Raw genomic sequence first — 13,911 nt, forward strand, 5'->3', positions numbered from 1 at the left:
ACCATTCAGGTTGTTGCCCTAACCCCCGCTTTTGTTTAAGCGATTACAATGCCATATGGCAGCTACTAAGGGATTTTCATCGATTCTGCACCAAACCGCAACTTTCACTGCAGCATCTTGATGAAGCAGCACTGGTTAGGCCAATCAGCACATGGCCATGATGCAAAGTCAGCGCTGGCCACTCAGCACAATGGCAGGCGGCAAGCTGTCGTGAAATGCTCGTCTGTATGCCACCAAAATGCCACGGGGCAGAATTAGTGAAGCGTAGGTGTATTTACAAGCATATACAAGTTTCAGCAATGCTGCATACACAAGATGGCTGCCTAAACCAGCGGCACGCTTTTCTCGGAAAATCATCGTCTTTGTTCAGTCATATTATGACTATGCCCCACTGCTCCGTAACAATATGTTCATACCAGAGACCTCTTCAGCAACCAGGCATGAGATCACGCACATGGGTTAAATTGGCAGCCGCATTAGCGGAGATCGGCTCCACCGGCAATCCACCTGGAACTACCACAAACTCACCTATACTATATACTTGTGTGCTCACTGGACGGAATGGTGTAGGCAGAAAGCTCCAAACTAGCAAAATCATGCGTGCTGCACACTTCGTGACGACGCATGACACACATCAGACTACCCAACGGGCCAGCGACAAGAGAAACTGAAGTGCCCCTGTGGACACGACTATCGTGTTAGTTTAGGTTGAGACTGTATTTCAACGAAGCACAACACAGAGCACAATTAGGCGCATTCTTCGTACCAAAGGCGTGTTGTGAAAAGCAACAAATAATATTTTTACCACACTGTTTTTTTTTCTTTGTCTGCTCAACTATTCGGAGCAGGTGCGTGCCGGCGCAGGTGTGGTGCAATATCTGCAATAAACAACAATCTGGCACAGCAGATAGCAGCAAATTTTCCAAGGTGCACTTTATGCAGCACTTAATCACTGCTCCTAACCTGTTAATTAGCAGGCTTAACAAACAAATTGTAAAAAATTATTGAGATTGCGCAGCACATGTTTTTAATGCCAATAATATAATACTTTTAGTTGTATTCTAGATGGCTGCAACACTACTTAGAGAATTCTTACACTACTTCACGTCCACCTTTTACACATCAGCTTCATCCTATGGAGTTCTAGCAAGGTAACTTTCACATAAAGATTCAGACACTAAAGATAACTGAGCAAGTAGCAGCTACAAGATTTTGTTTTCCCTTTTTCTCTGCAACTACAAAACCTTGAAAGATTGAGCATAACATTCCAGATCTTTAGCATAAGAAATACACGTTATTTCAAGCTTTTTGATAACAATTTTGAAGCCAACACGCAAAGAATATTTACAAGGGTTGCTGTTTACTTGACCCCTAAAGCAAGCATCATGGCCCTAATAAAAACCAGATGCTATTTTTGCCATACACAATGAGGAATTTAATCAACAGTAAGAGGCGAAGACACATACTAAACATTTGTAGCAGATCCCACACGTGAACTACAGCAGGCATACAGTATGCAACCGAGAAGATTGTTGCAATTGAACAAGTTTTATGTTCAGAAGTCTAGTATGTATAACACTATTGTGTTGCACAACATCAGAACACTTGGCAGTTCAGCTGTGCAACATTGCATGTTCCAGTTGCTGAAGATCATACCATAAAGATGATTGCGCAGAGCTCTATTCCCACATGAGCAACATGACAACAATCTATGAGAAACACAATGAAAAACACAAAATGAAGACAGCTGAAAAATAGAACAAGGAGAGGTGAAGTCATGTCCACAATCCACGCACTGGGGCCTATGCAATGTTCCGATGATGAAGAGGCTCGTCAGGCTGGACAGATCAGTTTGCTCGAGACGTCCTTCACTTCTTCAACTATACTGAACCTCGTCAGCATACGTGATATGGTATCCTTTCCCAAGGGGCTGCAGGAATACCAGACCGCACTTTCAGCATTGCAAGTTCGCTCTGGCAACATGTAGTAGGTCCCCTGCTGAGACTTGACAGTGTCTGGGCTGCAACGAAATGGTTGCCAGTGAACAAGCTGGCCTGACACGAGATGAGTGCCAACATATATTCACACAGAAGGCGCAGTTTGCTTCATTTTCCTTGCTTTGTTTACCCAAACGAAAGCCACATGCACCAAGAAAAAGATTAATGCAATGCACGGGGTATAACAAGCTTGTTCACGTTTGACACGGTACATGTCATTGCAAGACAGCACTTTGACACTACCATTTATTTTGAAACACTAAATTGGTAGCACCACCTCAATATGGACCAAGCCTGCCACTATATTGATACTTAAAATGGTGTAGAATAAACACACGTCCGCTGATGTGTGTGCACAGGCACACGAACATGCCTACTAAAATTGTAAATGATGGTTCTTCCAGTCCTTAAGAGGAAATTGCCCACAATCTGAGGGTACATTCAAAATAAATAAGAAGAAATGTTAAAATGAGTACTAAAATGGACCATTTTCCTGACTTTCAAATAAACTTTGCCAAACTAATGGTGCCCCCCCCCAGTCAGTTATGCAATCAGCACACATTTCCACAGTTTGTGAGCCGTATAAAATAGAAAATGATCATGTAGCTCCTGATGATGAATCCTTGCGCAACAGACAGGCACCAGTATGCACAGGCTGCACTTAATAGCAACAATAACTCTTATTGCCATTAGTAGGGCATATGTGCAATGCAGAAAAGCACAACTGCAAAGTAGGAAATGGGTATATAGTCGAACCCGACTATATAGAACCCGTTTACATCGAATTGTTCTATATATCAAACAATTTCTGAACACGGTATAGTTACAATAAGTACATATAGCAAAAATTAAGCTTATATCGAAAAAAATAGCAGCGACTCCCGATATATCGAATATCAAGCGGTGGAAAAGTGCCCCCAGAAGTTGGCTTCCCCTCGGGGTGGCGGGGAAACTCGGCGGTGCGGCTCCATCCAACTGCTCTCGCTATCGTAACCACACTGCCTCGGGCGAGCCATCGACACCCCCCTGCAAAAAATGATCCTGGCCCGCCCACAGCGCTTGCTCAGACAGCCAATCAGAGGCTCTTGTGCCCTTGTGGTGCAAGCTAGCAGAAGTGTGAGTTGTCTCGCTGCTTTTCTGGTACATTCTGTTTGTGCCTTGTGGGCCTTCTCCCACAGTGTTGCTGTGATGGAGCGGCAGAATTCGCCTTTCGTCGTGAAGCTAGAAATCATAAATCGGGTCGAACTCGGTGAGAAGTCGGATGTCCCTGCAGTGTGCAAGATTCCGAGGAGCACTCTCAGCACGACCTTGAAGAATGTGGCGATTCACATCGCCAGCGGGATAATGAAGAAGAGAAGAAGACGACGAGGTTAGCAATAAATGGGTTCTACCGGCAGTACCCTAGTGAAATCTTTACACTGGCGCAGTCGAAAACGGGAACCTGTGGGGAAGAAGATGAATGTCACGTTCAATGAAGGACGAACCACCATGGAAGGCTACAAAGCAAGTGACGAACAACATGCCAGGCCGCTGGAGGATGTCACCACGCCTGGTGTTCTATGGAGCATTCCAAGTGCCTCTGGGTTTATGGCTGATGACACCGTCACTAAAGGGACCGTTCCTGCCTCCAATGAACAAGACGAGTCTGAAATTTGTTTTAAAGGACCCATCATGAAACTCAGCTAGCTGTAACGCCTCCAGACAGTGATATAACTGTTCTGAACGTACTGCTTGACCTTCAGAAATGCTAGATGAAGCAACAGCAGCAGCTGGTAGATCTTCTTGTTACGCTGTCAAGATCTGGAAACAAGAGGGAACAGCCTTTCGTAAAACCAGACATATTTGATGGCAATTCGTCCAGTGTACATACCTGGCTTCATTTTTATGAGTATGCTTGCTCCAGGAACCAATGGTTGAGTGACACGGATCGCACACAGAACATGCGGGCATTTCTGTGTGGCAACGCACGGAAATGATACGATCTTCGCTTAAGTGCGCAGTTACATGAACCATGGAATGAGTGGAAGGACAGTTTTTCTAGAGCATTCAAAAAGAATCCTGTGGAACTTTGGAATAATGCCATATTCTACAGAAAGAAAGCAATAAACATCAGAGTGTGTGTTGGAAAAGTGGCATTTAATTTGTACAGCCGAGCCGAAACTTCCAGAATTGTCAATTATTGCCCTCATTATACACGGTATGACAAGAGAGTGCCAGAAACAAGTTCTAGCTAGGTCGCCAAGCACAATAGACCAACTGCTTCAGTCACTGGCGCACGTCATGACAGATTTTAATGTGCCATCAAAAGAAACAAGAGTCACAACTCTAGACCAAGCGACAAATACACGCGAGGCTCGGTACTTCACAACCAGCCATACCTACAAAAGTGCAGGCACTACAGAATCTCACCTATACGGTGAAGAAACGATGTTCCTTGTGAAATCAGGCATTCTGACAGTGCCGATGCTTGTAAACAACCGAAACATGTCAGCATTAATTGACACTGGTGTTTCCGTGAGCCTAATTAATGAAACTATAGTGGAGTCAACCAGCATCATATCCAGAAAGCCTATTCGTGTGTGTAGCTACGATGGTTCATCTCGGGATTACCATAAATGGACAACGGCAGCTCTCGAGTTTGAAGGTCAGACGTTCAAGGTGGAAACGCTTGTCATGTCAGTGGTGAACTTCGCCTTTCTTTTATCACGCCCTGACATGAAGAATATGAAGATCAACATACTATGGAATGACGAGGTGACTATTGAAAAACCTGAGCAAGATATGTGTTTGACAGAAAAGCCCGACGAACAAAAGCCATCATGCACAGAAGACGTGCCACTAAAGTTCCCCGAGTTAATCTGCATTGGGCCATATCCCGAAGCCACAACCACAATTGAGGTGCCGTTCTTGCTGTGCGACAGCACAGTCGTCAGAAAAAAAAGCCATATAGTATCAGTCATGAAAAGAAAGTATGGCTAAGACAACAACTTCAAGGTATGTTAGAAGCAGGGATCATTAGGCCATCGACATCCTGTTTTGCTTCCCCTATTACCATTGTACTAAAGGAAGATGGATCATTCCGACTGTGCACTGATTACCGAATGATAAACAAGCAGACCGATCTTTTTCCATACCCGATGCCTAGGATAGATGACATCATTGACGAGACTGGAGGATGCAAATGGTTTTCACATATAGACTTATGCAAGGGGTACTTGCAAGTACCACTGAAAGAAGAGACTAAGAAGTTTACGACATTTGTCATGCCATTCGACATCTACGAGTATAATCGGTTACCATTTGGCTGGAAGAATTCTGGGTCGTGGTTCCAAAAGATGATGAACGAAACGCTGAGCAAATTCACTGGAAAATTTTGCAATGTATATGTGGATATCATTGTCTTCTCCAGGACATGGGAAAACCACGAGGAACATTTGTGTAAAGTGCTTGACGCACTAAGCACCACACGAACTAAAATTAACCTGAAGAAAAGTGAGTTTTCTTGCAATAAGGTGGTTTTCCTCGGAAGGGTGTTTGATGGTGAAACGAAAAGCACCAAGGGAGAGAGTATTCAATGCATCAAGAAAATGCTGAAACCATATGATGTTCATTCCCTCTGAGTGTTTTTGGGACTGGCGGGCCATTTCCGTGCATTCATAAGAGACTGTGCCAGTAAAACCAAATGCCTCACCGCATTGACTCAAAAGGGGTGTGCCATTTATGTGGTCAGAAGAGTGTGAGAATAGCTACACTGAGCTTGTCCGCATCATTTCATCGGACCCTGTATTAATGCTCTCCGACTTCAAGCTGCCCTTTGAGCTCTATACCGGCGCATCTTATTATGGAGTAGATGTCATACTATACCAAAGTGATGCTACAAAGCACCAAGGAAGGAGCTGAGGGTAGGTTACTACTCTTCCACTTTTACGAAGACACAAGAAAATTATGCAACTACGGAGAAGGAAGCACTGGCGGTGGTGTTAGCCTTGCAATATTTCAGAAGCTACCTGAAAGGCAACCACTTTAAGCTGTTTACAGACAGCCAGGCGTTGATGTACCTGTTAGAGCTATCGAAGCTGAAAGGCAGAATAGCTCAATGGGTTAGCGAAGTACAAAATTCAGTTTTGACGTCATACATCGCCCGGGACAGAAACATCAAGATACCGATGCCCTATCTCGACTCCACGTGCCGCATGAAGCCCCAACTAGAAATAAAAACCTGTTACAGCTTTGGGACGGCACACAGGAAATAGAAGTGAACAATGGCAAAATTTACGTCCCGGAGACCAAAGTGCCAACAGTCCTGAAGCTTTACCACATTAGTCCACGGTGTTGCCGAAGTCTGGAGCAAGCTGTCGGAATTTTCGGAAGCTGTTGGTGAATCAATGGTCGACGAGTTTGTGAGTGCAGATGATGGTGTCATGACCACGGGAGAGCCCGAAAATGAAGACTACATTGCCGACACTGGACCGAGCACAAGTGAAAGTGGGCACAATGAGGAAAGCAACGACGGTCCTTTGCCCACACCCTCCGAAGTGATTGGTGCATTCGCACTAGTCTGGTGCTTCTGCACGAAAACAGAAGGTTGCGGCTTCAGCTGCTCCGACTCCTTTGACAATGTGAAGAAGTGTATGCGTCACAGGCAGCGAAAATGCCCAAGCAGAAGAAAATACAGGACTATATCATGGGAAACTAAGCTAGTTTCATCAATAAAGTGATTTTATAAATGGTATGTGCTTTTATGACATCCAATTCTTCAGCAGGCTTATATCGAATTATGCTCTATATTGATCTGATACGCATTTTTCTGCGAGTTCGATATAGCCGGGTTCGACTGTATAGCAAGGAGGAAGTGGTGCCAAGTAAAACCACATCCTCCACATAATCTGATGGGCAAACACAGAAAACAAACAAGGAGATGGGATTGCATTGGAGCAAAAGATTACAATCATATATATTACTGTAGAGGCACCCGGGAAGGTGACCACACAAGAAATTGTGTTTCTTTTTTTCTCTCCACACACTGCATGCTGAGAAACTTGCTTGGTTGTTTTTTTATTCACTTTTTATGACTTATGCTTCCAAGACTACCACATCGCGGTCCTTGATGAACATGTAGTTGCTACAATGACTGACTCCCGCAAAAGGAAACTTTACAAGAAACATGAACAGAATAAGTTGTCACCCTGCACTTGAGTAACAAAGGAGCTACCACAAGCAGTCTTATTCCCATGTCTGTCTGTTCTGATGAAAGTGTAAGCATTGGAACTGAGTAAGCACACTTTCAAAGAAAACACAAAGGCACCACACAATTTTTTCGCAAAATATGCATCGTGAAGACATTGGAAGCGAAAACAGCTCCAGCCAAGGATAAGAAGTTCCCGACGTTTTGGGGACCGACTCGGTCCCTTCTTCAGAGGGTGACTGAAGTGGCCGAAGAAACAGAATCCTTTAAACTCCTGTTCTCTTTATGTTGTGATTCCTACTCTCCATATTGTTGCAAAGACCATGGGCGTAAAAAGCGGAGAGCATCTCCCTGTGTATACAATCCTCCTCATAATATAAATTGTAACATTAGATTTGCTTGACACTACAAAAGAGAGCTCCAAATGGCCTTCAGACATTTAATGGGCTCTAACTACATACTATGAAGTTTCCCACCCAATATTGGCATTCCTATTTATGCCTTATATGGTCAACATCCGTAAAGTTACTCACCATTTAGAAAGATAGAGTTCATAAAGTTTCACTGGGCATCTCTGTGGGTTTTCCAGATTTTGCGGTTGATCAAAATACCTATGTTCACTTCCTTCTTCTGCAAAAGAAATAGAGTATAAATTTGCAAACTTAGGAGAGCACAACATACTTATTTTTTATTTCTAAAGTTTGCCTTTAGTCATAATACACAAAATACACACTGCACCAATATGAAAGGAAACACTCCATCAGTTCTCAAACTACAAAACTGTGTCACTTATTCTGAGCTGCAGAATCAGCTTCATCGTAGACTGCTCATCTCCTAAAAGGCCCTGAGCTAAAGCTTCCTAGCTTTAGCTCAAGGCCAACTTCGATGCTGCCTATTCAAATACATGCAACACACAGAAAAAGTTTCATGAAACAACCCCTGGACCAACTTGAATAAAACTGGCTGCACCTGAGAGAGAAATTCAAATTCTAGTGATTGTTGGAAATGTAATTTCGATTTAGGATCTAAACTTCGTTACAACATTTGCCAAAAATTTGTAAGTTGAAAAAGACTAGAAGTATGATGTTTACAAGTTTGCAACTCTGCACCAAACACATAAACTGCCATTCTATAAATTGCATCCATTAGAACATTCAATGTGGACAAATTTTATATATAAACTTATATCTTCCATGACTTGATTACAATTTTACGAGAGTTTTGCAAAAGCCTTATTCACATATTAGTGGTTTATTTAAGAGCTGTGTTTAATATATCAAATTTGTCTGTTTTGGATATACTATTAGATGCAACTTACATAATTGTGACATCACTTTTTTGGCTGAGTTACAAAGTTGTAAAATTGCTAGTTTAGATATTTTTTTTTGAAGATTCATAATTTCCAACCAATTTTACTTAAAAACTGACAGCTTAAATAATAAGTCTGCTTGCTACAGTCACTAGATTTTAACATTTTCTATTAAATGCAGCAAGTCTCATTAAGTTCTCCTTTTCCATCTATTTAGACAGGAGCACTCGCGCTAAAGCTTTCTCTTGAGGCGGGCCGAGAGCCGGCAAACCAATGTGCCAATACTATGTGAATTGCATGATTTTACAAATATATGTTCGTAGAGCATGGCACGCATAGTGCAAAAGATGTGGCTTTGGCTCCCATCAGTAGCAAGTTACTTTTTTATACGCTTTCATTTCCCCTTTTTAATAGGGCAAAAGCCTTTCTAGGCTCATGGTGAAGTTTGTGTCAGCACACCTGACGACCGGAGTGTCTGCCGAAGCATCACGCCATATGAAGACAGATTAAAGAATAAAAAATGATTGATAGTGACAGTTAGTGAATGATAACATTATAATAGAGATTGGTAGAGGTTAATAATGATTAGTAATGACTAATAATGATTACTATTGACTTGCAATTACTACTAATTACTACGAAATGACCAATATGTCTAACGATGGCTTGTAATAACCACAATAGATTATAAATGACCAGAAATGTCTAGTAATTAGTGGTAATTACTAAAATGACTACTAATGACTTGTAATGACTACAAATGAGTATCTAGTCACCACCTGAGTATTCAGTCAAGCTACAAGGAAGCATGTCCAAATTCCAGTCTGTTGCAACTTCACGTGTGTTTTCGAAGTGCGCGCACCTTTTATCGCCTCATCAAGCGATCCCTCAGAGTTCGGACTATCACTACTAACACGTGCTCCTTCCTATCTTCCTACCACTCGGCTACCTATAAATACACTCTACACCTTTGAGTAAATGTTCATTTTGTTCTACTGACTACGCTGATGCTTCACTGGTCTGGCGTTACTGCGAGCACGCCATGGCTATGCTACACAGTCAAACAAATTGTTACTTGTAGGTGACCTAAACTTACCTGACGTCATTTGGGAGCGTTTGCAAGTACTTTCACGGAACAGTAAACATTTAAACAACATGCTTAACATAATGCTAACGCATGACCTAATTCAAGTTGTTCAGGAGCCAGCACATGAGCAAGGACCTTGCAAATCTGTACTTGATGTGGCATTTTTGCCCAGAATGCTAACTGAATATACCGTTGCAGTTGTAGAAGGTATATCTGATCGCCTACTTGTCAGTATCAATGTATCCATAGTCTCTTCCACCCCATCTGAGAAAACTGTGAAGCGTTCCTTCAAGGACTACTCACACACAAGTGATGCAGCCATAATAGAACATATGGAAACATGCCTCCCCGACTTTAATCACAGTGATGTGATAGCACTTTGGCGCTGTTTTAAAAAACATGTCAGTTCTGTATTGATAAATTTGTGCCTGATAAATACAAACTAGTCCGCAAACAAACACGGTGGATGACACGTGAAATTATCCACATGACTCACAAGATAAAAAGGTTACTAAAGAAAACACGATTACAACTTGATCGAGTTAAAAGAAATTAAAGAAAACCTTGCGCGTGCAGTACGGACTTCGAAGGAACACTACTTTAATACGGTACTACCAAACCTTATTGTTGAACAGCCCGAAAAGTTCTGGTATTACTTGAGCGAAAAAAAGAAGCCAGTAGCACAAATCTGCATAGATGGATCAATCATTACCGATCACAGGGATATTGCGAGTCATTTCAATTATTATTTCCATAGTGTATTTTCTAATTCTGGCATTAGTTCACCCAAGGACAAAACGTTTCACCCATCCGAAGCAAATTTTATTTCATACACTGGCTTAGTTTCGATGCTAGTTAACTTAAAACTAAATCTTCATGTGGTCCTGACAACTTTCCAAACATTTTTTTGAAACGCTATGCTGAAACTATTGCAAGGTTCTTTCTTACTATATTTCGTGCTTCGTTACTTCCTGGAAAATTACCGGATGACTGGAAGATAGCCAGAGTTGTACCCGTGTTCAAGAAGGGTGACTGTTCATTGTTAGAAAATTACCGTCCAATATCATTGACATCCTCATGTTGTAAACTAATTGAACATATTGTTGCCAATCAGATTAACGAATTTCTAGATAAACATTCAATACTGTCTAATTTTCAACACAGATTTAGAAAAGGCTACTCAACAGTTACACAGCCTGTGACCGTAAATCATTCACTCGCCTCATGCCTTGATAAAAATGGTCAAATTGATGCTGTATTTCTTGATTTTAGCAAAGCCTTCAATACAGTTCCACATGACAAACTAATACTAAATCTTAGACATCTTGAGCCCCCAGAAATATTGATAGCATGGATAACAAACTATCTAACAAATCGCCACCAGTTCGTGGAAATTAATAAGCAACAGTCTGGCTGTCTTCTGGTCAACTCGGGACTTTCTCAAGGAAGTGTCCTAGGGCCACTGCTCTTCTTACGTTACATAAATTATATTACTACTTCAATCCATTCAAGTGTACAAATTAGTTTGTTTGCGGACGACTGTGTGCTTTTAAGAGAAATCACTGCAACAAATGATCAAATTTATTTGAATACTTCTCTAGTTGGCATTATTGATTGGTGCAAAATGTGGGGAATGCGGCTTAACGCTGAAAAGACGGTCTTTCTTCGCTTCACTCGTCAGAAAGCTCCACTAACCTTTAGTTACACGTAAGGTTCGTTGCCTTTGCAGGAAGAAACAAAATATCAGTATCTGGGTGTCACAATTACTAACAATTTATCATGGAGTTTACACCTTGATAATATCTATTCTTCGGCCTTGCTTAAATTATATTTTTTTCTACATAAACTTAAAAATTTCCCACCTAACGTAAAACTGCTTGCTTATTATTCATTAATTAGACCGAAACTTTAATATGCATGTGTTGTTTGGGACACGTTTACTAAACAAAATATTAAATGTCTCGAAAGGGTACAGAAGAAAGCCGTGCAATTTATATATTCAAAATTCTCTCGATATGATTCCCCCTCACAAACAATGCGTGATAATGGCATCAAAATCCTTGAGCAGCGAAGGGAAAACTTAAGAATTCGTTTTCTTTACATGCTTTTTAATGGAGATTTCAATTATTCCTGCATCCTATCTGTCTAGTTCAACGTCTAGGCTCACTCGACACTATCATCCGAATTCACTAACACCTTATTTTGCACCGACGGATGTATTCAAGGAATCCTTTTTTCCCCTAACTATAACAGACTGGAATACCTTGTTGTTGCCTGCTTCAATTGACTGATTCATTGTATTACTGTTGCGTCTTACCACCCTGCTTGATTGATTAATGCATTGTGTTATTGTGTTTAACCACCCTGCTTGGACCTGAACTAGGTCTGCAGTATGAAATAAATAAAAATAAAGATAAAATGACTACTAAATGACCAATATGTCTAATGACAGCTTGTAATGACCACAATAGATTACAAATGACTAGAAATGCTTACTAGTGAATAATAGTGACTAATAATGACTGAAATGACTTGTAATTACTATTAACCCTTTCGCTGTCACGGACGTACCGGTACATCATCGCGCTTCCCCCCCACGGTGTCACTGACGTACCGGTACATTCTCTATCGTGCGTTCAAAATTTCGCGCCTGAGCGCAAAGCTGGCGCTCCTGAATTGGCCACGCCATCTGTTGACTCTTTCTACAAGTTCGTATATTCTCCCCGATCTGTGTTAACCCATGTATTGAAGAGTACCGTGCGACTGCCACTCCCCACTTTCTCTTTGCTGAGTGGCGCGGTGGCTCCGCGTTCGCTGGATCATGCGTCGCGCGCGTGTGGTTATGGGTTCAAGGGTTGTTCTGCCATCTCCGCTGGTTTGAAGGTTTTTATTTTTCTTCTGTTGGTGTGTCTGCTACGCCGCGTCACGTTCAGGCGCCCGTGCCGTTGCCTCTCCGAAAAGAGTGACTCGATTGCTGCTTCCGCTCTCTCGCCGAACCCTCGCTTCCGACTTGCAGCAGTAAACGTAAAGCCCTTCGAACTTTGTTTAGCCTTTTTCCATCTCCCTCTGTCTTCTTGATCACGCAACGTCCAATTTCTCCCCGTTGTGCGGGCGACTGAAAGCGCATCCTCCCTGCGCGCGTTTACTTTTGGATGGCTGAGCGCGCGGGACCTTCGTCTGCTCATTGGTGCGGTGGCTCAATTCCGATTTAGAATACGAGCCGAGCTCGGATTCGGACTCGGACAGAGTCGCATGCGAGGAAGAGGGTTCCGCATCGTCAGATTCGGATGTTGAACGGATTTTATAGTCAGGCTGATGATGATGATGATGATGTTTACTAACAGCAGCTGCAGAACACTGAAATGTGCATATAGCATTGACTACGTTATTTGTATACCAATCATAATCAAAAATAAATTGCTATGTTCATTCCCTGTTATGCTCGTTCCCTGAAACCAAGCCGACACTGGAGGCGCGTCACGGCCAGAAAGGTCCGACAGCGAAAGGGTTAATGACTATGAAATGACCAATATGTCTAATGACCACTTGTAATGACTACAATTTATTACAAATGACTAAAGATGTTTATTAATGACCAGTAATGACTAATAATGACTGAAATGACTTGTAATGACTACGAAATGACTAATATGCCTAATGATGAATTGTAATGACTACAATTGATTAGAAATGACTAAAGATGCTTAGTAATGACCAGTAATTACTAATAATGACTGAAATGACTTGTAATGACTACTAATGACTATGATATGACCAACATGTCTAACGACGGCTTGTAATGACCACAAATTACTAAAGATGCTTAGTAGTGAGCAGTAATGACTAAAAGAAAGAAGAGAAAAAAAAAGAGGCAAAGAGAAAGAGGCGAATGATAAGAGGAGGAATAGTAGGCTTTCGCCGTTCACCTCTTAAGAGAGATCTTAAAGAGACCCTGTCCTTTTTTAATGCTGCATTTCAATTTAAAACCGCAGTTAAGGCACACAGCTGTGATAGCCTTAAAAATCTACCACTATAAAATTAGAATTACTTTGGTGCTTTTATTTTTTTCCCAATTCCCTAATGTAATGCCTGTAAAGGGACTTAAGGGTACGTGAATAAAAAAATATAAAGGGCTGCTCATATTAGGCAGCTACATATCATTGCCTACAGTCGGTAAGCTCGTACACAATAAGATTACAGTGGAGGTGAAACGGATAAATGAAACGTGCGTATATTTACACTGCCTCTGTAGCTATAGTTTTGAGTCATCTGCCCACTCACTGCTCACAGTTGTGGTCGAAATAGCCGCTGTCTAAGCCGTGCCTGCAGACGC

The 13,911-nt window shown here is 41.8% G+C and overlaps 1 protein-coding gene across 2 annotated transcripts in view; it reads right to left on the reverse strand.

Moving 5' to 3' along the window:
* Positions 1 to 1,411: 1,411 nt before the first annotated feature.
* woc (zinc finger protein without children) overlaps positions 1,412 to 13,911 on the reverse strand; it is a 114,467-nt gene continuing 101,967 nt past the window's right edge. For both annotated transcript variants that reach the window (XM_050169827.3, XM_055065797.1), the window contains exons 18-19: positions 7,716 to 7,812; positions 1,412 to 2,020 (exon numbers count right to left, since the gene is read on the reverse strand). In XM_050169827.3, coding sequence (XP_050025784.1) covers positions 1,834 to 2,020; positions 7,716 to 7,812 — 284 coding nt within the window. In that variant the 3' untranslated portion in view covers positions 1,412 to 1,833. The remainder of the gene's footprint in view (positions 2,021 to 7,715; positions 7,813 to 13,911) is intronic.

The sequence above is a fragment of the Dermacentor andersoni genome, chromosome 6 (genome assembly GCF_023375885.2).
Source record: "Dermacentor andersoni chromosome 6, qqDerAnde1_hic_scaffold, whole genome shotgun sequence".
Classification (NCBI taxonomy): Eukaryota; Metazoa; Arthropoda; class Arachnida; order Ixodida; family Ixodidae; genus Dermacentor; species Dermacentor andersoni.